This window comes from Hemiscyllium ocellatum, chromosome 20 (assembly GCF_020745735.1).
Source record: "Hemiscyllium ocellatum isolate sHemOce1 chromosome 20, sHemOce1.pat.X.cur, whole genome shotgun sequence".
NCBI lineage: Eukaryota > Metazoa > Chordata > Chondrichthyes > Orectolobiformes > Hemiscylliidae > Hemiscyllium > Hemiscyllium ocellatum.
In genome coordinates this window covers 26,389,401-26,414,423 of record NC_083420.1, presented here as the reverse complement: position 1 = coordinate 26,414,423, position 25,023 = coordinate 26,389,401, and the positions used below count along the sequence as shown (strand labels likewise).

The following is a 25,023-nucleotide window of genomic DNA, read 5'->3' as shown; positions in this document are numbered from 1 at the left end:
AACAGTAAAATTCAAATTTGATTGGATTTTGGTATCTGGGGCATAAATTAAACCGATTGGCCGAATTTCAATTTGTTGTGTACCGTAGCAAAGCAGCTCCAGCTATTTGTTTCACAACCAAATGTTATATCTTAAATTTTTTAGCACACTCTGTGCCATCCAGAAGTTTCAGCTCCCTTAAAAGTACAGTACATGTCTACAACTTCATAAGAAATTGCATCAATTTACCTAACTATTTCCTAACTAATACTGATTTCATTTGATTCCTTCCTTTCACTAAACTCTGTGCTCCCCAACATTACTGATATGTTACTTGTGTCCTCCTTTGTGAACACAAAACCAAAATATATATTTAGTTAGGCATTTCTTAGTTCCACATTATAAATTTCTCAGTTTCTTACTGTAAATAACCTATTTTTTGTCATCACCAGACATATCCATAGAAACTTTTACAGTAAGTTTTAAGGTTTCCTACAAACATTGACTTGTACTCCATTTTTTTCTTAATCAATCCCTTTGTCCCTCTTGCTGAATTCTAAATTGTTCCCACTCCTCAGGTCTGTGTTTTTTTCAGGCCAATTTTATTGCCTCTTCCTTAGATCTTATAAAATCTCAAATTTCCTTTGTCAACCATGGTTTGGCAAACTTTCCCAATTTACTTTTGCATCAAACAAAAATAAACAATTGTTTCACCACCCATTTGCTATTTGAATGTTTGCCATTGTCTTTCCACCATAGTCCCTTTAAATATCTCTCCTTAATCTATAAATAGTCAACTCGCATCTCATACCATCACAGTTTACTCTTTTTAGGTTCAGGACCCTGGTCTCAGGATCAACTATCTCAGTCTTCATCTTGATGAAGAACTCTATCATGTTATGATTGCTCATCTCCAAGGAGCCTCACACAACTAGATTGCCAATTTTGCCTTTCTCATTACACAATACCCAGTCTCCAGTTGGTTCTTCAATGTATTGGTCCAAATATCATCCTTTATTTATTCCAGGAATTCCTCCTCTTTGACATTGTTACCCATTCGATTTGCCCAATCTATATACAGAAACAAGTCACTCATTACTACAGGTGTGATTCTATTGCATGTATCTCTAATTTCCTGTTTAGTGTCATTCATAACGTCACGCCTACAGTTTGGAGTCTATATAGAACCCCACTAATGTTTTTACCCATTGATGTTTCGCAGCCATACCATATAAATTTCACATTGTCTGAGCTAATGTCCTTCCTCACTATTATATTAATTTCTTCCTTAACCAGCAATGCAACTCTTTTCCTTTTTGTCTGTTCTTCCATACACTGAACATCCCTAGATGTTCTGTTCCCATTGCTAGTCACCCTGCAACCATGTGTCCATATCCCCACCTATGTCATATCGATATTCTTCTATTGCATGATAAATTGATCCATTTCATTGTAAATGCTCCATGGCTAAGGCTTGTCTTTGATCCCGGCTCTTGATTTCTCTGCCTGTCTCCTTTCTTATTCCACTGTCTTTTGCTCTTGTCTTTGATTCCCCTTCTTCTGATTCCTTGCAAGGGTTCCCATACCCTTCCATTTAAGTTTAAAGCCTCCCCAACTACTATAGCAAATGCCCCACTATGACATCAGTTCTGCCAGTCGTAACCCATCCAGTTTGTAATGGTCCTGCCTCCCCCAGAAATGGTCCCAACGCCCCAGCAATCTGAAACCCTCCCTTCACACCATCTCTTCAGCCTTGTGTTCACTTTATATATCCTGCTAATGTTACAGTATTAGTAATAATTTGTTCATTGTTGTTTAAGCTACAGATTTAGTGTCTGTGATCTGTTATTCATAAAGTCTGGTTAAAAACAACTGGGCAATTTTGAGGATTATTGAATATTTTAATTTCACTGTGTTGTGAATCCAATGATAGTGAGACTGATTTAGTTTGACTTGATATCCCCTGTCGTACCAGTACTAATTTGTACCACAACCACTTGCTAGTCACCATACTCTTTCAAAATGTCCTGTAGCTGCTCGAGACATCATAAAGGTGCCATGAACAGTTCACTTATTCTCCTTGCAGTCCCTATCCTCATTCACACAGTTTGCAACAACCTCTGGAATGTCGAACAGTTGCAGGGGTTGAGCTTCTCGATTGCAGTCCTTGGATCCTTATACCTGTCTCACCTTGATGTCTCTGATCACAGACCAGTTTTGATTTATCTAGTCTGAGGGATGGGACCACTCTCTGGAATAAAGTGTCCAGTGTGTTCTCCTTTCCCTGATGTGGTTCAATGTCTGCAGCTGATAGGTTAAATTTGATGCCTCTGAGATCTATAATGTAAGGTGATCTGTCAATTCTGTCTCACCTTCAGTTAACAAGCTGCCTTTGAATCCTTCAGTTAATCTTCAAGTTCATTCATTGACTGGAATAAAATAAATCAAATAAAAGTAAAACAATAAAACTGTTCTCCGATCATAATATTGGCAATAGTTTTGTGATCCTGATCTTCCCTTGGTAGTCATTTCATTTCTACTGAGTCTTCTCAAGGCCATGAATGCCTTTCAGCAGCTTCAGTAGCCATTGTTTCAACATATTAAAGACAAACAGAGCCTTAGATCCCTATCTCTGTACCAAAAATAAGAGATCTAAACACCACTATTAAGAGTGAAGTGAAAATATTCATAGGCAACGCACAATAATCATTTACTCTTGAAGATCCCCATTTCGATGCTGGAGTTCAGCTTTCAAGACCTCTTTATTCTAGTCCTCTAATCGTGTATAATCTTGATTTTTTTTTAACAGTCTTTCTAAATTACAGTTATGGCCAAAAGGCGAACTAATCCATAAGCATACGTGAAGTGTGAGAAAATTCATAATTAAACATTTGAATGTGGTGTTTAACCTCAAAGCAAGGGTGTTTCTGACATGTGAATTCCTACAGTTGCCATGGGTTTGGGGAACTCCTGTCTCTGGAGTATTCTTTCAGGCCTCTGGATTACTAGTTTAGTAACATTAGTGCTATGATATTATCTGTTAATCTCAATGATTTATGACAACTGTCAGCATAGTTCTGCAAGTATTTAAGCTTAAAGGTTTAATGCAAAATGGATTATCTTGATCACCACAAGAATCTCCGTACAATTGTACAACATGGATTGTACTGCCTTCTTAGTCCAATGAGATTTGAATTTAGTATGCACTCGTTCATTTATATCGTGCACTACTGTTCAATGAGCTAAGATGGATCTAGTATATTTAAGCTACGAAGTGTTCAGTTCTGGTCTTGTGAGGGAGAACCAACCCAGGCTCCTACATTCTGAAATGTTGCTGTGTTGGATGAAATTCTCAGTGTTTGAAATGGAGAAAAGTAGTTGTGGTCTTCATTCTAAGCAATACATCAAGGCTAATTTTGTGGCAAGGAGTAATTACTTTAAAGAGCCACCGGGTACAGAAGCTGTGAACCACACAGTGGTTAGTGATGCAAGGCTACTGCTAACTGTTGACAGTCCTGCTACAATCCCTCTTCCTGTTTGTTTTTAAAATTTACATATTCTATACATTTAGTATAAGAAGAAATATCAATATAAATAAACCTATGTCAATGTATTCAATCCTTTAGCTGGAATGGATTCAAGTGAAACTAAGGGGAAAATCAGGAAAAGGTTAGAGAGCAAAGAACCTTCTGCACTATTCTACTTGGTCCCCCCATCTCTTTCAACAGTATTAAACCCATCACTTTTCCACATCTATTCAGTTTGAAGGGAAGTCCCATTGGACTCAAAACATTACCTCTGTTTCTTTGTCAAAAAATGCTGCCAGACCTGCTGAGTTTCTCCAGCTCTTGTTTTTATTTCAGATCACCAGAATCCTCACTATTTTGATTTTGTTTACAGTCTTCTAATGATAATTGGTTAGCTCAGTCGGCTGGATGGCCAGTAATGCCAACAGTGTACGTAATACAACTGAATGGGTTCAATTCCCACACCAGCTGAGGTTACCATGAAGGAGTCTCTTTCTCAACCCTCACCTGAGGCGAGATGACTCTCAGGTTAAACAAACACCAGTGAGCTAGTCTCTCCAATGAGAGAGCAGCTGCATGGTCTGATAGGACTCTGGCAACTTTACCTTTACTAATGATTAATTATTCTATGTGTAACATGTTAGTCAACATCCCTATTAATAGTGCATTCTGTTGCAATTTACCTGTAGAGGCCATTTGAAATAAGGTAAAATCATTGACATTTGCTTTAAGCTCTGTCCAAGCAGTAGATCCTAAGGGATTATAACAACAATGTGTATCATGTTTAGCACTCTTTATTCTTTCCTGCAGTGAGGCGGTGTGGGAGAATATGGCAAGGATGTGTGTGAAGACACGGCGATTAGATGTGGCCAAGGTATGTCTGGGGAACATGGGCCATGCCAGGGGAGCCAGAGCCCTACGAGAGGCTGAACAGGAGCTGGAATTAGATGCACGAGTGGCCATGCTTGCAATACAATTGGGAATGCTGGTAGGTGACAGAATCTTCCCAGCTCAGTGTAAAGTGCATCACATACAATATTTAAATTTACCCATGAGTGTGAGCCAAACTACTAAGACCAAACTTTATCATCCATCCCTTGAGAAGAAGCGCTCCACAATCACCTGATGAAGGAGCATCGCTCCGAAAGCTAGTGTGCTTCCAATTAAACCTGTCGGACTATAACCTGGTGTTGTGTGATTTTTAACTTTGTACATCCCTTGAGAAGGTGGTGATGAGTCAACTTGAACTGCTGCAGTTCATTTGGCATAGGTACATTCACAAAGCTGTTTGGAAGAGATTTCTAGGTGAAAAAATGGTAATATATTTCCAAGTTAAGATGCTTTGTGACTTTGCAAGGTAACTTGTAGATCTGGTATGGTCCCATGTGTCTGCTCCCCTCATTCTTCTAGGCATTTACAGGTTTAGAAGATGCTGCCAAAGGGCCTTGGTGAATTGCTGCAGTGTTAATGATACAAAATGTTACCAGTGTGTGGGAGTGGTGATTCAGTTGTTGATCAAGTAGGTTACTTTGCCTTGTATGGTCTCGAGCTTCTTGTTAAGCTGCAATCATTTAGGCAAATGGAAAATAGTGCACTTGTCCCTTGGAATGTGTTGTTTCTGTTGTTGAGGTCAATGCCATTCGTATTCAACGTTTCGATAATGCTGTGATACAATTGAGTGACTAACAGCCGTTTCAGAGTCAAGTTGAGAGTAGGCAATAGCCTAGTGGTATTATCACTAAACTATTAATCCAGAGACCCAGCTAATGTTCTGTGAATCTGAGTTTAACACCCACTATGGCAAATGGTGGATTTTGAATTCAATTTTTAAAAAATCTGGAATTAAGAATTTACTGATAACCAAGAAATCATTGTTAATTGTCAGAAAAACCCATCTGCCATCCTCACCTGGTCTGGCCCACACTCCAGATCCACAGCAATATGGATGACTCTCAACTGCCCTGTGAAATGGCCTTGCAAGCCATTCAGTTGTACTAATCACTACAAAGTCTCAAAGAAATGAAACTGAATGGATCACCTGGCATCGACCTAGGCATCAGAAAAAACAATGGCAGAAACAGCCCTATCAACCCTGCGAAGTCTTCCTTACTAACATCTGGGGTTAGTGCCAAAGTTGGGAGAGCTGTCTCACACATTAGTCAAGAAACAACCTGGCATAGTCACACTCATGGCATCAATGTCCCAGACTCTTCCATCACCATCCCTAAGTATGTCCTGTCCCACCAGCAGGACAGTCCCAGCAGAGGTAGTGATACGGTGGTATACATTCAGGAGGGAGTTGCCCTGGGAATCCTCAACGTTAACTCCGGACCCTATGAAGTCTCATGACTTCAGGTTAAACATGGGCAAGGAAGCCTCCTGCTGATTACCACATACCATCCTCTCTCAGGTGATGATTTGGTACTCCTCCATGTTGAACAACACTTGGAGGAAGCACTGAGAATGGCAAGGGCACAGAATGTACTCTGGTAGGGGATTTCAACCACCAAGAGTAACTTGACAGCAGTACTACTAATTGAGCTGGTTGGGTCCTAGTGGGCGGCACGGTGGCACAGTGGTTAGCACTGCTGTCTCACAGCGCCTGAGACCCGGGTTCAATTCCCGACTCAGGCGACTGACTGTGTGGAGTTTGCACATTCTCCCCGTGTCTGCGTGGGTTTCCTCCGGGTGCTCCGGTTTCCTCCCACAGTCCAAAGATGTGCGGGTCAGGTGAATTGGCTATGCTAAATTGCCCATAGTGATAGGTAAGGGGTAAATGTAGGGGTATGGGTGAATTGCGCTTCGGCGGGTCGGTGTGGACTTGTTGGGCCGAAGGGCCTGTTTCCACACTGTAAGTAATCTAATCTAGTAATCTAATCTAAAGGACGTGGCTACTAGACTAGGTCTGCTGCAGGTGCTGAGGATACCAACAAGGGGGGAAAAACATACTTGACTTCATCCTTACCAACCTGTCAGCTGCAGATGCATCTGTCCAAAACAGAATCAGTAAGAATGATCACAACTCAGTTCTTGTGAAGATGAACTCCCATCTTCACATTGAGAATAACCTACATCATGTTGTGTGGCACTATCACTGTGCTAAATGGGAGAGACTTCGAACAGATCTAACAACTCAAGACTAGGCATCCATGAGGCACTGTGGGCCATTAACAGCAGCAGAATTATACTCCAGCACGATCTGTAACCTCATGACCTGGCATATCCCCCAGTTAACTATTTCCATCAAGGCAAGGGTTCTTCCCTGGTTCAATGGAGAGTGCAGGAGGGCATGCCAGGAACAGCACCAGGCATACCTGAAAATGAAGTGTCAACCTGGTGAAACCAGCAAACATGACTACTTGCGTCCTAAAAAGCACAAGCAACAAGTGATAGACAGAGCTAACCAATCTCCTAATGGATTAAACCTAAATTCTGCAGTTCTGCCACATCCAGTTCCACTCACTGGAAGAGGAGACTCCTCACAAATCCTCATTCTCAATGATGGAAGAGCCCAGCACATCAGTGCAAAAGATAGGACTGAAGCTTTCGCAACAATCCTCAGCCAGACATGCCGAGTGGATGATCTATCTCAGCCTTCTCCAGTGGTCCCTAGCACTACAGATACCACTCTTCAACCAATTGGATTCACTCCATGTGATACCAAGAAATGGTCCAAGACAGTAGACACTGCAAAGGCTATGGACCCTGACAACTTTCCAGCAATCATACTGAAGATTTGTGCTCCAGAAGTTGCCGCTCCCTCAGCCAAGCTGTTCCAGTACAGTTACAACACTGGCATCTAGCTGACAATGTGGAAATTTACCCAGGTATGTCCTGTACATATAAGGCAGGACAAATCCAACCAGGTCAGTTACTGCATAGTCAGTCTATGCTTGATTATAGAGTCATAGAGTTGTACAGTGTGGAAACAGACTTTTCGGTCCAACCCATCCATTGTTATGGTTCTATTCGCCGAGCTGGGAATTTGTGTTGCAGACGTTTCGTCCCCTGTCTAGGTGGCATCCTCGGTGCTTGGGAGCCTCCTGTGAAGCGCTTCTGTGATGTTTCCTCCGGCATTTATAGTGATCATTTACCCAGGTATATCCTCAGATCCAGGACATCTCTGCAGGAGTTCCTCAGGATAGTGTCCTAGGCCCAACCATTTTCAGCTGCTTCACCATATGATCTTCTCTCCATCAAAAGGTCAGAAGTGGGGATGTTCACCGATGATTGCACATTCGTGACTCCTCAGATACTGAAGAAGTCCATGTTCGATTGCAACAAGCTCTGGAGAATATCCAAGCTTGGGCTGACAAGTGACAAGTAACATTTGCCCCACACAAATGCCAGCCTGTGACCATCACCAATAAGAGACAATCTAATTACAACTTCATAACATTTAATAGCATTGCCATCACTGAATCCACCACTATAAACATTCTGGAGGTTATCATTGATCAGAACCTCACCTGGACTTACTATATAAACACTGGGGCTACAACAGCAAGTCAAAGGCTGGGAATACTACAGTGAGTAACTCAACTCTTGACTCCCCAAAGTCTGTCCAACATTTACAAAGCACATGTCAGGAGTGTGATGGAATGTTAACCCACTTATCTGGATGAGTGCTGCTCTAATAACTCTTAAAAACTAAATATCATCCAGAACAAAGCAGCCAGCTTGTTTGGCACTACATCCATAATACCACTCCCTCTGCCACCAAACCTCAGTTGGAGCATCTGTTTACGAGATGCACTGCAGAATCCTCTGACAGCACTAACGAAACCCATGACTCCTTCTATCTAGCAGGACAAGGGCAGCATATATAGGGCAACACCACCACCACCACCAAGTTCCCCTCCAAGCCACTCACCATCCTAACTCAGAAATATATCTCTGTACTTTTGCTATACCTGGGTCAAAATCCTAGAATTTCCTCCCCAGTGGCGTTACCAGTCAACCCTCACAGCAAATGGACAAACAACCAGTCTTGAAACAAGACTTAAGCATTTTATTCATAAGACAAAAACATTGGCTTAACTGTAACTCTATCAAAATGCTTAAGTATTTATATATTAACTACTACTAATAAACTGTTCCAATATAGTAACATACCTAAACACACATGGTGAAGGCAAATTTGGTAAAATAGATTGTCTCACCTGCAATTATAGCAACAAAAGAAAACACTAGCTTTTAGCTGTAACAGAGAGAGAAGTAAGAGCTTCCACATGCAGCTTCAAGACTCTAGTAAATGCTACTGAAAACTAAAACTAAATAAAATCCTGGTTCTGTGAGAGCTTGACCCCACCCATTCAGGCTGCTTCTATTGTTCCAACTTAATAAAACCCCAGTTGTTTGCTTTATTGGCTTTGGAGCAGACAGCTCGGGGCCTCTGCCTTCACCAAAAAAAAACAAAATACACCTCTTAAAGCCATAGTATTGTCAAATAACAAATATTTGTATATTTCTTTTAGAATGCATCTATCACACTTAAATTAAAATGTAGTTAATGAGATAAAAATGAAGGAGCCAAATTGTAAAATTTTCTTGAGTGAAAGAAAGTAGAATTTTAATTATATTAATCCAGAAAATTAATAAAAATGTGGTATTAAACATATATGCAATTCAACTGTTAAAAAAGGTGAAAGGTATCTAACACAATTGGAAAGCTAATAGCAATCGCTACTTAAAGTCTTGACTGTTTAACTGTTGTCTTATTTCTTCAGCATTGTCAAACTTTGCAAATATTCCTCAGTTCTTGATGAATAGCTCTTATCCCAAGTTATTTTCCACCTATAAGCACTGAGTTCAAGGTTAAGAGAGACAGACAGATATATAGAGTTTTCCAGCTCTTACTTTTGACTCCATTTTTGTCTTGAGTTTTGCTGATCAAGTTTTGTTTTGCAAAGCTGTTGATCGAAATATAATCCCTTTTGTAGTTTCTGGTGTCAGGTGTCATTGCTTTTTTTCAAGATCTGCAGGCAACCTCCATCCGAATGTGTAACTTCCAAAAAGGTGTAAATTAGCCAGAAGATACCAATCTGCATTTCAGTGCTTTTTATAATAATCTTAATTTTAGGTCAGTCTATTCCTTGCCTACTGATGGTTTCATGAACTTGACTGAGCCTGGTCAGGTGACACAGTAACCATTTCAGGTCATTTATTCTTTTATTAAAAAGTCCATGAAATATTTCAAGTTTGACAAGCAGGTGATGGAAGCTGAATGTCAGTAGTCCAGGTTTACCATAATTGTAACAATACCAATCCTCTAGTTTCATCATCGTTATGGGGATTCGTATTTAAATTCCCCCAGCTGCTGTGGTGGATTTGAATTATCTTTCAGAGCAATTGTCCAGGTTATTTTTTCTAAGATTAGCATTACACTACTCTCCCTCTGATTCTTATCTAATACACATGATCAGCTAATTATTCAGCTGATGCAGTGTTTAAATATTATTACATTTAATATATCAAATATACAGGTCAGCTTCACAGCTCTATGGAGTCATTAGATTTTATGGACAAATGTCACTCATAATCATTGTCCATGAAGGTAGAACATTTTCAGTGAATTTAATGGTTATAGAGCATAGTTTTTACAGCACAGAAAGAGGTCCTTCAGCTCATCATGAGTGCATTGGCCATCAAACATCCATCAGTTCCAGTTCCATTCTTCTTAGTATGTGATTCAAGATGACCAGCAACTGATTAGCGATTTTCCTGTTTGTGTCTTTGCAGGAAGATGCAGAGAGACTTTACAGAAACTGTAGGCGATATGACCTCCTTACCAAGTTTTACCAGGCCTCAGGACAGTGGCAGAAGGCCATTGAAAATGCTGAGGGGTTTGATCGAGTCCATCTAAGAACAACATACTACAATTATGCCAAACACTTGGAAGCTTTAGGGGATCATCACCTCGCGCTCAGCCAGTAAGTGTGTATGTAAACAAGTGTAGTGGGTGATCATATAAGTCATGTAACAACCATACAATAAACATAACATTTCCCCCTCCAAACACACACATTAATTGAACACAGTAGAATTTTCCTAGCAAGATATCCCACATGATGGAGGAGCCAATCATATTAAGACAGTAAACACCTTTGGAGAAGTTACTTGACGAAGTTCTCAGCATGGATATTTAATAAATATGAAGGATTATGATATGAATGTGACAAAATTGGAAAGAGGCTCAGCAGTAGAAAAAGGTGATGAATGGGACAGCTGTATCTGGTGCAGGAACTATTGGCGTTTCTCAGGGTTCTGCTCTTGTTTCAATCAGTGGTGGGGATCTGTTAGATTGAGGAAAAAACATATTTATAACAGTCCAAACCCAGTTTGAGAATGAAATGTTTATCATTTTTTCCTGAAGGCATGACTATTTCTTGATTGACTCACTGACTTTATGTTAAACCATTGGCAGGCTGTTCGGCAACCAATTCTAACTTATGCTTTACCCATTAAGTGCTTCCACTAGAGCTCACTATGTAGCAGTGAGGAGCACTGTAGACCATTAACAGCAGCAGAGTTGTACTCCAGCATAATCTGCAACCTCATGGCCTGGCATATCCCCATTCAACCACTATCACCAACCTGGGGATCAACCCTGGTTCAATTGAAAGCTCAGAATGGCATGCAAGGACCAGCACAAGGCATACCTAAAAACAAGGTGTCAAGCTGGTGAAACTAGAAAACAGGACTACTTCCAAGCCAAACAGTTTAAGCTGTAAATGATGGTAGAGCTAAGCAATTCCAGAGCCAATGAATCACATCTATGTTCTGCAGCTCTGCCACATCCAGTCATGAATCATGGTGGACAGTTAACTCCCTGGAGGAGGACGCTCCACATGTATCCCCATCCTCAATGATGGAAGGGCCAACACATCAGTGCAAAAGGGAAGACTGAAGCATTTTCAGGAACCTTCAGCCAAAAATGCAGAATGGATGATCCATCTCAGCCTCCTCCAGAGGTCTACAGCATCACAGATACTAGTCTTCAGCTGTATAGATTCATTCCATGTGATATTTAGAAATAGTTGGAGACACAGGATATTGCAAAAGCTATGGGCCCTGACAACAGTCTGGCATTAGAAGACTTATGCTCCAGAACTTGCCACTTCCCTAGACAAACAGCTCCAGTACAAGTTCAAAACTGGCATCTACCTGACAATGTGGAAAATGACCCGGGTATACAAAAAGCAGAACAAATCCAACCTGGCTCATCAATCTATTCTCAATCAACAGTAGTGATGGAAGGTGTCATCAACAGTGTTATCCAGCAGCACCTGTTCAGCAACAATCTGCTCAGTGATGACCACTTTTGGGTTCCACCAGGGCCACTCAGCTCCTGGTCTCATTACAGCCTTGGTTCAAATATTGACAAAAGAGCAGAATTCCAGAGGTGAGGTGTAGGTGACAGCCAGCACACATTTGACCGAGTATAGCATCAAAACTGGAATAGATGCGTTTCAGGAGCAAACCCTGTACTGGTTGGGTCATACCTGGTACATAGGAAGGTGGTTGTGCTTGTTGAAAGTCAGTTATCTTAACTCTAGGGCATATCTGCAGAAGTTCCTCAGAGTCGAGTCCCACCTCAACCATCTTGAGCTACTTCATCAATGACCTTCTCTCCATCATAAGGTCATATTTGCTGATGATTGCACAATGTTCACTCTTTGTGACTCCTCTCAGATACTGAAGTTGTCCTCGTTTGAATGCAACAAGATCTGGACAATATCCAGGCTTCAGCTGACAAGTGCCAAGTAACATTCTTGTCACACAAATGCCAGGCAATGACTGTCTCCAATAAGAGATAATCTGACTACCGTCCCTTGACATGAATTCCTCCACTATCAATATCTGGGCGTTACCATTGACCAGAAATTCAAATTGACTCACCACATAAACACTGTGGCAACAAGAGCAGGTCAGAGGCTAGGAATACTTGGCAAGTAACTCCCCTCCTGATTCCCCACAATCTACAAGGGCCAAGCCAGGAGTGTGATGCAATACTCCCCACTTGCCTAGTTGGGCACAGCTCCACCAACACTCGAGATGCTTGACACCTTCCAGGACAAAATAGCCCACTTGATTGGAGTCACATCCCGCAAGCATCTAATCTCTGCAGCACCAATGCTCAGTAGAAGCAGTCCAAACTATCTAAGATGCTCTGCAGAAATTCATCAAAGTTTCTTGGACAGTCCTTTGCAAATCCATGAAGACTTCCATCTAGAAAGACAACAGCAGCAGGTAGATGAGAACATCACCACCTGCAAGTTCCCTTCCATGTCACTCACCAACCTGATGTGGAAATATATCACCGTTCTTCAGAGATCCCTCTGCAAGGATCTCAGTGAGTCGCTCTCTCTCTCGCTCTCTCTCTCGCGCTCTTTCTCACGCTGTCTCTCGCGCTGTCTCTCTCTATCTCTCTGTCTCTGCAACTCCTCTCTGACCTATTATCTTCTCCCCTACCTTCATCTACCTATCACATTCCCCCCCCCCCAACCTCACCCCCATCCCATATATCTCTCAGCAGCCCACAAGTCTATCCCTGAAATGTCACTTCTTACGCCCGAAATGTCACTTCTCCTCCTCCTTGGATGCTGCCTGACCTGTTGTGCTTTTCCAACGCCACACTCTCTGCAATCCTCACTTTCTCCTATGATTTCGTTGGAAGCGGTTCAGAGAAGGTTCACTGGGATAATTCCTAGTATGGAGGGATTGTCTTATGAACAAAGGCTAAATAGATTGGGACTCAACTCCCTGGAGTTTAGAAGAATGAGAGGTGATCTCATTGAGACATATAGGATTCTTAAGGAGCTTGACAGGATAAATGCTGAAAGAATGTTTATCCTCATAAGAGAGTCTAAACAAGAGAGCATAGTCTCAGAATATTGGAGTATCGATTTGAGACTGGCATGAGGAGGAATTTCTTCTCTGAGTCTTTAGATCTCCTTGCCAAAGAGAGCTGTAGGGACAGAGTCCTTGATTAAATTTAAGGCTGGGCTGGGAAGATTCTTGATCAGTAGTGGAATCAAGGGTTACAAGTAAAAGGCAGAAAAGTGGAGGTGAGGAATATTGGATCAGCCACGATCCTATTAAATGATGCAACATGCTGAAGGTGTTAAACAGCCTATTCCTGTTTCTTGCCACCAGAGCCTTCACACATGAAGAATGTATTTTGATCTGAATGCGTGGAATATCATAAATCTAAACGTATCATTCCAATTGATTCATTTCTCAAAAAAACTTAATGAAATTACAACTTGTGCCACTTTACACTGGATTTTGTTCAGACAAATGCTAAAAATCTAGAATGTGAAATAAGAAATTCTTGAGGCTGCAAAAATAGAACATCCAGCCTTTAATTTTGGTTGGTTTAACATTCATGTGAAATGCTTTTACAGTCTTTTTTTGTAGGATTGTAAGATTTATGTTCCATAAAGTGTCAATTTTTACTTTCCAACAGCTATGAAAAATCAGATACTCACCGATTTGAGGTACCGCGGATGCTACTGGAAGATCTCCAAGGACTTGAAATATATGTCAACAAAACAAAGGACAAGTGAGTGCCAGACAGTATGAGGTTTCTCGGTAGATGCTGTGACTGATTTTAGGTGGCATTTTGTTATAGTTTCAGTTAATTTTATAAATCGGGGTTTCGAGTAGAATAAGCCAGGTGGTTAGGTTGCAAAGCACCACTTGAGTTTGGCCAGCCCATTAAGAATGAATGTTAAGGCTGTAGAGACCACAAGATTTATTTCACCAGGATGATACCAGCAATAGGAAACAATAGTTAAAAGAAGAGACTTTAGCTACCTGGGACAATTTCCATTGGACCCAAAGCAAATTGATAAGATTTAATCAGGTTTGTTTGAGAATATTAAGGATTTTAATGGAGTTAATAATAGAAATACGCTATTTCTTCTAAGATTTAAAAGGCATTTGGATGGGTATATTACTAGGAAGGGTGTAGATGGATATAGGCCAAGTGCTGGCAGATGGGATTAGATTAGTACATCTCTGTGACACTACATGATTAGGAGTAGGCGCCATTCAACTTTTTAAACCATTTTATTAAATTGTGGTTGGTTTGTAGCTTAACTCAATTTATACATTTGTGTTCTGCACCTCCTTATTATAAGAGTCTACGAGATCTATCAATCCCAGTCTTGAACATTTCAATTGACCCCTCATGAGATTTTGGGAAAGAGAGTTACTGAATTTGGGTCAAGTGCCTCCTGGTTTTACTCCTGAATAATTGAAATCTAGTTTTAAGATGTGCTGTACTATCTAAATTCTTCCATCACAGAGCATTGTATTTTTTCTAACCTGTTGAATCCCATTCCTGTGTAAACCAGAGGAAATAGAGCAGGGCTTACATTACTTGTCAAGTAATCTAAAAGTCTGGACTAATAATCCAGAACAAATACATGATGGAAGAGTTGAGATTTTAATTATCTGGAAATAATTATATTACCTTGTAAGTTACAAGGCACTGTGACTAGGAACAGACAATGAATGCTGACCCTTCAGCAATGCCTATTACCAAAAATGCATTTAAAAGAAACACTCTCCTCCCCATCTCAAGTAATAGAGTGCAACTTGCATTTTTTTCCAAACTATGGATGCATGAATCTAAAATGTTTTTAAAATAATCTAATTAACACATCTCATTCTTTGAGATACCATGAGATAGAGACCATAAGGTGTTTCTTAAGATTCATCAGTTTCTCTGTTTAGCTTATATAAATGTTATAGAGTCATAATGACATACACACAGAAACAGGCCCTTCGACCATGTTGACCAAGTTTCCCAAACTGAACTAGTCCCATTTGCCTGCATTAGGCCAATATCCCTCTAATCCTTTCATAATCATATATCTGTCCAAAATGTTTTTTAAATGTTGTAATTGTATCCACCTCTACCCAGCTCGTTCTAAATATGCACCACCGACTGTGTGAAAACTTTGACCATCATGTCCCTTTTAAATCTTTCCCCTCTCATCTTAAACCAATGCCTTCTAGCTTTGGACTCTCCTACCTTGGCGAAAAGACCTTCGCTATTCACTTTATCTATGCCCCTCATGATTTTATAAACCTCTTAAAGGTCACCCTCAATCTACTGCGCCTCAGGGAAAAAAAGTAACAGCCTATCCAGCCTCTCCTTATAACTCAAACCTTCTAATTTTGGTAACATCCTTGTAAATCTTTTCTGCACCTTTTCCAGTTTAATAACATCATTCCTACAGCTGGGTGACCAGAATTGTTTGCAGTAATCCAAATCTGGTCTTGCCAATATCTCGTACAGCCGTAACATGATGTCCCAACTCCTGTACTCAGTGCTTTGACTGATGAAGGCAAGCTTATCAAATGCCATCTTCACTACCCTGACTACCTGTGACACTACTTTCAAGGAACTACATACCTGGACCCCTGGGTGTCTCAGTTCAACAGCACTTCCCAACACTCTCCCTACCATTAACTATGTAAGTCCTGCTCTGGTTTGACTTACCAAAATGTAATACCTTGCATTTATCTGAATTAAACTCCATTTGCCGTTCCTTGGTCCACTGGCCCAGTTGAACAAGATCCTGTTGTACTCTCAATTAACCTTCTTCACTGTCCACAATACCATCAATTTTGGTGTCATCCACAAACTTACTAACCATACCTTAATATTATCTTCCAAATCATTTATAAAAACGATGAACAATAATGGACCCAACACCAATCCTTGCGGTATATGGCTGATGACATAATTTTGTTTCCAATTGGCTAGTTTTCCATGGATCCCATGTGATCTAACCTTACTAAGCAGTCTACTTTGCGGACCTTGTTGAAAACCTTGCTAAAGTCCATTTAGACAACATCTACCGCTCTGCCTTCATCTATCTTGGTCACTTCTTCAAAAAAACTCAAATTTTTGAGATAATAGATCTCCTTCTATCACTGGTATTTTCTCTATATTTCCCATTGTGAAAATAGATACTAGGGACTCTGTAAATGAATCTGTCATTTAGTTATTGTTAATTCTAACACATACCTTCTAAAAATACCAAGCTATTGGTCCACTAAATGGTCAGAGCCTCTATGCTGAATAATGTATTTATCCTTGTTATTCATAGAAGCCTGTGGAAATGGTGGGCTCAGTATTTAGAAAGTCAGGCAGACATGGACTCTGCTTTGAAATATTATGAGAAGGCGCAAGACTATCTCTCACTTGTCCGTGTTCATTGTTATCTTGGCAATATACAAAAGGTAAGAAAGGAAAAAGTTTTGTCACAGAGAGGGAAAGCATGTTCATATAGTGTCATATAAAGTATTTCGTTATCTGTTAATGCCAACTATACCTACTTGTACAACCTCCTGATTGTAGTAATTCTCAAAAAATAAATTTTGTTCTGACCTCCAGACATAGTCAAACTAATGTCTGAGTCTGCATTATTCGATGACTGTATCGGCGCTGCCTCATGCTCTCACGAGGAGGTTGAACAGTTCATCGACTTTATCAACATCTTCCACCCCCAGACCTCAAATTCATCTGTACCATCTCGGAATCTCCCTCTCCTTCCTGGACCTCTCCATCACCGTATCCGGCAACCAACTAACTACAGACATCTCCTACAAGCCCACCTCCTCCCACCCTACCTCTGTAAAAACACCATCCCTTATTCCCAATTCCTCCTCTTCAGCCGCATCTGTTCCCGGGATGACCAATTCCACCTCAGAAAGTCCCAGGTTGCCTCCTCCTTCCATGATCACAACTTTCCTTCCCACGTGGTTGATGATGCCGTCCAGCGCATTTCCTCCACTTCATGCACCACCTCCCTTGAACCCCATCCCTCCCAACGCAACAAAGATGGAACCCCACCCCCTCATCCTCACCTTCCATCCTCACCAACCTCTGCATACATTGCATCATCCTCCACCACTTCTGCCACCTCCAAACGGACCCCACCACCAAAGGTATATTTCCCTCCCTACCCCTATCAGCGTTCCAGAGAGACCATTCCCTCTGCAACTCCCTCATCAGATCCACACCTCCCACCAGCCCACACCCCACTGCTGGCACCTTTCCCTACCACCACAGGAAGTGCAAAACCTGCGCCCACACTACCCCTTTCACCTTCGTCCAAGGCCCCAAGGGATTCTTCCACATCTGTCAGAAATTTATCTGTACCTCTATGTTATCTACTGCATCCGTTGCACCCAGTGTGGTCTCCTCTACATCGGGGAGATAGGGTGCCTTCTTGCGGATCATTTCAGAGAACATCTCTGGGACGTCCGCACCTACCAACCTCACCGCCCCATGGCTGAAACTTTAAGTCCCGCTCCTACTCTGTCAAGGACATGCAGTCCTGGGCTTCCTCCACTGCCAAACCATTAACACCCAACTATTGGAAGAAGAACGCTTCATATTCTGCCTTGGAACTCTGCAACCAAGTAGGATAAATGTGGATTTCAACAGCTTCCTCGTTTCCCCTCACCCCACGTTATCCCAGTACAAAGCCTCCAACTCGCACCTGTCCATCACTCCCCTCTCTGACCTATCACCTTCTCCCTCACCTTCATCTACCTATCGCTTTCTCAGCTATCTTCCCCCCCAACCCCACCCCTCTCCCATTTATCTCTCAACCCTGGCCTACAAGCCTCATTCCTGATGAAGGGCTTATGCACGAAACATTGATTCTCCTGCTCCTCAGATGCTGCCAGACCTGCTGTGCTTTCCCAGCACCACACTCTTGAATCTCCATTATTCAATCCTGACAAGCCATGTTACATAGCTGGCATTTCAGTGACCCCCAATGCTTCAACTAGAGTTCTGTAATTTAGCATTGGCTGAACCAGTTAACAGTTTATTTTAATAATTTGTCCTGTAGCTTAACACATAAACAATTTATTCCTCTAAACTTTGTACATAAAATGTAGCATCAAGGACATTTTACAAAGCTAGATGGGGCAAACTCCATTGTCTAGAGCCATATCTAGTGTAAAGGAAGACAGAGTTCAGTCATCTCAGCTCCAAGGCATGTCTGCAGGAGTTCCTCAGGGTAGTATCCTTGGCCCAAACATCTTCAGCTGCTTCATGAATGACCTTCCATCCACCATAAAGTTAAAAGTTGGGATGTTTGATGATAATTAGCATGATTCAAGGTCTCAGATATTGAAGCAATCCATGTCTCAATGCAGCAAGACCTGGACAATATTCAAGTTTGGGCTGACAAGTGGCATGTAAGGCGAATGTGAGTACTGCAGATGTTGAAGATCAGAGTCAAGATTAGAGTGGTGCTGGAAAAGCACAGCAGGTCAGGTAGCATCCAAGGAACAGGAAAATCGACATTTTGGGCAAAAGCTCTCCATCAGTGGCAAGTAACGTCTGTGTCACACAAGTGCAAGGCAATGACCATCTCCAACAAGAGAGAATCTAACCAATGGTCCTTACATTCCTTACTATCAGTGAATGCTCCAATCTCAACACCCTACAGATTACCATTAATCAGAAACTGAACTGAGCCAACCACATAAATGTTGTGACTTCAAGAACAGGACTCGAAATATTAGCTAGCTCTATCTCCACAGATGCTGCCTGACCTGCTGTGATTTGTAGGTTTTTTTTGTTTTCAGTGCCGATTCCAGCATCTGCAGTAATTTGCTCCTACAGAGGCTAGGAATCATGAAGCGAGTAACTCACCTCCTGACTCCCCAAAGCCTATTCACCATCTACAAGGTACAGGTCAGGAGTGTGCTGGAAAACTTTACACCTGACTGGATCATGCAACTCCAACAACACAGAAGTAGTTTGACACTTCCAGGTCAAATCAGGTTGATCCAGGTCAAATCAGCCAGCTTTATTGGCGTCATATCCACAAACATTCACTCCCCCCAACACCAATGCCCAGGAAAAGTAGTGTGTACCATCTACAGAAGGCACTGCAAAAATTAACCAAGGCTGCTTTGACAGCCACTGACCAAATCCATGACCTATATCATCTATAAGGACAAGGTCAGCAGTAGATGGGAATGCTATTACATGCAATTTCCCTTCCAAGCCACTCACCATCCTAACTTGGAAATATATTGCCATTTCCTTCAATATTATTGGCTCAAAATCCTGGGTCACATCACATTCTCACTGGCCATCATCAGCCAAATTGATCTTCAGTCCTACAGCTAATTTATTCCCACTTCCATGAGCCTTAATTGTTAGAAGTCTTATATAAAGGTTCCTTTGCTAAATTTTGGGAAATCATAGAAATTGTGAATAATTCTCATAGTCATTTTTGTTACTTCCTTAAATAACTCCAATCAAATTCTAAAGTTTGAATCTATTGTTTTAATGTTTTTTCTTTGTGCTCCCAGTAAATTGTTTAACTTACTTGAAATCTTTACTTCCGTATGTAACTGCTCACCTGTTGGAGGTTATGCCATTTGTTTGCATGTTCAGAGAGTAACTGGCTTATGTACCTTTCAGAAACACAGAAAATTGGAGCTGGAGCAGGCCATTTGGCCCTTCGTACCTACCTGCTCTATCGTTTATTATAATTATGACTGATCATCCAACTCAATTTCCTGTTCCTATTTACCTCCCATATCCTTTGATCCCTTTAGGCCAAACTGTTTTCTCCAAATCTTTCTTGACATCATATGATACCTTGGCCTTGATTGTTTTCTGTGGTAATGAACTCCATAGGCTTACCACTTTGAGTGAAGAAATCTCTCCTCATCTCAATCCTAAAGTCCTCTGTCCTATTTACAAGAATGAAGTCCTTTGTCCTATTTACAAGAATGATATCTGGACTTCAGGGATTAAGTTATGAGGATTAATTATAAATTCTAGAAGTAGGCCTAAATTTTAGAAGGTTAAGGGGTGCTCTCATTGATGTCTCCAAGATAGTGACAGCAAAAGACAGGATAGATAAAGATAAACTACTTCCACTGGTTAGGGATTCTAAACTTAGGGGGTATGGTATGACAATTAGGGCCAGGCCAATCAGGAGCGATGTTAGGAAGCACTTAAGCACAGAGGATAATAGATGTTTGGAACTAGATAACATTTAGTAAAGCAAAGGGACATGGGCCAAAGGCACATTTATAGATTTAGGCCACAGATCAACCAGGATTATATTGAATAGGCTCAAGGGGCTGAATTATCTACTCCTGTTCCTCTGTTCCTATAAATTCTTTAGAGTGTATCATCAGGAACATCCTTTCTGCATCTATCCTGTCCAGTCCTGTTTGAGTTTTGTAAGTTTCCATGAGATCCCTCCCTCATTCTTCTGAACTCCAGCAAATATAGTCTTAACCAACAGAACCTCTGCTCGTACAGCAGTCCCTCCATGCTAGGAATCAATCCGGTAAACTTTCACTGCACTCCTCAAAAGCAATAGGTTCCTTCCTCTGAAAACCAAAACTGCACACAATATTCCAAATGTGGTCTCAATTCCTGCCTCAGGCAACTGTCTGTGTGGAGTTTGCACATTCTCCCCGTGTCTGCGTGGGTTTCCTCCGGGTGCTCCGGTTTCCTCCCACAGTCCAAAGAATGTGCGGGTTAGGTGAATTTGCCATGCTAAATTGCCCGTGGTGTTAGGTGAGGGGGTAAATGTAGGGGAATGGGTCTAGATGGGTTGCTCTTTGGAGGGTCGGTCTGGACTTGTTAGGCCTAAGGGCATGTTTCCACACTGTAAGTAATCTAATCTAAAAATCAAGGCTCTGTATAATTGCAGTAAGACTTCAGTCCTTCAGTACTTCAGTTCTTTTGCTGTGAAGCCCAACATACCATTTGCCTTCTTTACTTCCTGCTGCACCTGCAAGCTTACTTTCAGAGACTTGGGTATGAGGATATCTAGGTCTTGTTGCACTTCCCCCCCCACCCCCTTCTCAATTTACCATTATTCAGATGATGATCTGCCTTCCTGTTGTTGCTACCAAAGTGGATAATCTCACACTTATCCACCTTCTCCTGCAGCTGCCATCCATTTGCCCACTCATTCAGCTTGTGCAAATTACACTGAAGTATCTCTGCATCCTCCTCACATTTCACCCTAAAAGAAAGGTTACACCTGAAAGGTTGACTCCTCCACCTCCTCATGCTGCCTGGCTTGCTGTGTTCTTCAGGCCAACTGCTTGTCTACTTTGAATTCCAGCATCCGCAGTCTTTTTGTCTCTCACCCTTAAACCTAGCTTTGTGTTGTCTGCTAATTTGAACAAGAAGGCAGATTACTATCTGAATAGCTGTAAATGGGGAGAGGGGAGTGTGCAGTGGGACCTGGGGGTCCTTGTCCACCAGCTGCTGAAGGTAAGGATGCAGATGCAGCAGGGAACAAAGAAGGCAAATGGTATGTTGGCCTTCATTGTGAAAGGTTTCAAGTACTCAAGCAGGGATGTTTTGTTGCAGTTATACAGGGCCTTGGTGAGGTCACACCTAGAATACTAGGTGCAGTTTTGGTGTCCTTTTCTGATAAAGCATGCCCTTGCTCTCGAGGGAGTCCAGTGAAGGTTTATCAGGCTGATTCTGGGGATGGTGGGACTGACATGAGGAGAGATAGACAAGCTTAGTTTTTGCTGGAGTTCAGACGAACGAGGGGGAATCTCATAGAAATGTATAACATTGTAACAGGACAAGACAAGGTAGATGCAGGGAGGGTGTTCCCATTGTTGGTGTGCCCAAAACCAGGGGTCACAGTCTGAGGATTTTGGGTGGATCATATAGGACAGAGATGAGGAGACATTTCTTCATCCAAAGAGTGGTGAGCCTGTAGAATTCATTACTATTGGAAAGAGTTGATGCCAAAACATTGAATGTATTCAAGAGGTGGTTAGATATAGCACTTGGGGCGAGTGGGATCGAGGGTTATGGGAAGAAAGCAGGATTAGACTATTGAGTTGGATGATCAGCCATGATCAAGATGAATGGCAAAGCAGGCTGGAAGGACCGAATGGCCCCTCCTGGTTCTATCTTCTATGTTTCTATGTTCCCTCATCCAAATCGAACATTTATAGTGTGAATAGCTGGCGTCTTAGCAGAGATCCCGGTGGTACCCCATGAATCACTGCCTGCCTTTAAGAAAGTAATCCATTTACTTCTATTTTTTGTTTCCTGTCTGTCAGCTAGTTTTCTATCAGTCTCAGTGCACGACCTCCAATTCCATGCAGTTTAATTTTACATACTAATCGCTTACGTGGGACTTGGCAAAACTGTCTGAAAACCCAAATAAATCACATCCACTGGCTCACTTGCATCAATATTACAAGTACATCCGTGAAGAATTCCACGAGATTTGTCAAGCATGATTTCCCATTTGTAAATCCTTGCTGACTCTGTCTGCTCCTGTTACTGCTTTCCAAGTGCTCTGTTATTAAATCTTTTATAATGAAATATAGAATTTTTTCCATTATGTATTTAGTCGGTCAGCCATTTTTTTGTTCCCTGTTATAATCCCAACCCCTAACTTATCTGAAACTGAATCGGACTGCTTGCAATGTGGCACCCAAGCCACCTTCAAGCCGAGCATTGCCTCGATTTTAAAGTGGCCCTTATTTTCAAATCTATGCATGGCATCACCCATCTCTTTCTCGTAACTTCTTCCAGCCCTTTGTGCCCTCTGCACTCCTCCAATTCTGGTCTCTTGTAAACTCCTGATTTGACTTGCCCTACTGTTGATGGTGGTGCCTTCAGCTGCTAGGCCATCAAGCTCTGTGTTTCCCTTGCTAAACCTCTCTTTCACTCTGTTCTCCTCCAAGATGGTCCTTAATATCTATCTCTGATCAGCTGTCACCAGTCCTAATATTTCCTTATGTAGCCCTGTGTCAAATTTTGTCTGCTAATACACATCTAAAGTGCTTTGGGACATTTTACAACATTAAAGATGTTGGGACTATTCAAATGTAAGTTGTTGCCATTGTTTTTATTAAGCCAAGAGAAAATTGCAAACCTTTTGCATACAGTATTCATTTTTTAAAAAATAAACATTTAGCAATCCATAGAATGCTTTTGTGTGTTCTTCATATGGTGACATGTTGGTGATGGGTTCTGATTGTTTTTTAAAGGCCTCTGAAATTGCTAATGAAACAGGAAACCATGCAGCCTCTTATCACCTGGCTCGTCAGTATGAGGCTCGGGATAATGTTAAACAGGCCATCCACTTCTACACCCGTGCACAGGCCTACAACAATGCAATACGCCTGTGCAAGGTAAGCACAGCCACTGGTCATTCAATTATATTTTTAAGTTTTAGTCATGGATTCTGAGTTTTAAGACTACTTATGCTGCTTGTCATTTTCTGTAAGTTCTTTAAAGGGAAGTTCAACCCTATGAGTCCAATTCTTTTGTTTTAGATTCCTAAAATCAGCATTCACCATGGATATCCAATCCCTCTACACCTCCATCCGCCATGACCAGGGTCTCCAAGCCCTCCGTTTCTTCCTCTCCCGATTTCCCCAACAGTACCCTTCCACCGACACTCTCATTCGTTTGGCCGAACTGGTCCACACCCTTAACAACTTCTCCTTCGAATCCTCCCATTTCTTCCAGACCAAAGTTATAGCCATGGGCACCCGTATGGGCCCCAGCTATGCCTGTCTCTATGTTGGCTATGTAGAACAGTCCATCTTCTGTAATTACACCGGCACCACTCCCACCTCTTCCTACATTGATGCCTGCATTGGCGCCACCTCGTGCTCCCGTGAGGAAGTTGAGCAATTCATCAACTTCACCAACACATTCCACCCTGACCTTAAATTTACCTGGACCATCTCTGACACCTCCCTCCCCTTCCTGAACTTCTCCATCTCCATTAATAACACCGACTTGACACCAACATTTTTTACAAACCCACCGACTCCCACAGCTATCTGGATTACATCTCTTCCCACTCTACCTCCTGCAAAAATGCCATCCCGTATTCCCAATTCTTCCGCCTCTGCCGTATCTGCTCCCAGGAGGACCAGTTCCACCACAGAACACACCAAACGGCCTCCTTCTTTAGAGACCGCAATTTCCCTTCCCACGTGGTTAAAGATGCCCTCCAACGCATCTTATCCACAACCCACACCTCCACCCTCAGACCCCACCCCTCCAACCGTAACAAGGACGGAACCCCCTTGGTGCTCACCTTCCACTCTACTAACCTTCACATAAACCAAATCATCAGACGACATTTCTGCCACCTCCAAATGGACCCCACCACCAGGGATATATTTCCCTCCCCACCCCTTTCTGCCTTCCGCAAAGACCGTTCCTTCCGTGACTACCTGGTCAGGTCCATGCCCCCCAACAATCCATCCTCCCATCCTGGCACCTTCCCCTGCCACCGCAGGAATTACAAAACCTGCACCCACACCACCTCCCCCACCTCCATCCAAGGCCCCAAAGGAGCCTTCCACATCCATCAAAGTTTTACCTGCACATCCACCAATATCATTTATTGTATCCGTTGCTCCCGATGTCGTCTCCTCTACGTTGGGAAGACTGGACGCCTCCTAGCAGAGCGCTTTAAGGAACATCTCTGGGACA

General features: G+C 42.0%; 1 protein-coding gene across 1 annotated transcript in view; it reads left to right on the top strand.

Moving 5' to 3' along the window:
- Positions 1-25,023, top strand: part of ift140 (intraflagellar transport 140 homolog (Chlamydomonas)) — a 147,070-nt gene that overhangs the window by 108,408 nt on the left and 13,639 nt on the right. The window contains exons 19-23 of the mRNA XM_060840226.1: positions 4,317-4,494; positions 10,248-10,438; positions 13,978-14,073; positions 16,637-16,769; positions 23,559-23,702. Coding sequence (XP_060696209.1) covers positions 4,317-4,494; positions 10,248-10,438; positions 13,978-14,073; positions 16,637-16,769; positions 23,559-23,702 — 742 coding nt within the window. The remainder of the gene's footprint in view (positions 1-4,316; positions 4,495-10,247; positions 10,439-13,977; positions 14,074-16,636; positions 16,770-23,558; positions 23,703-25,023) is intronic.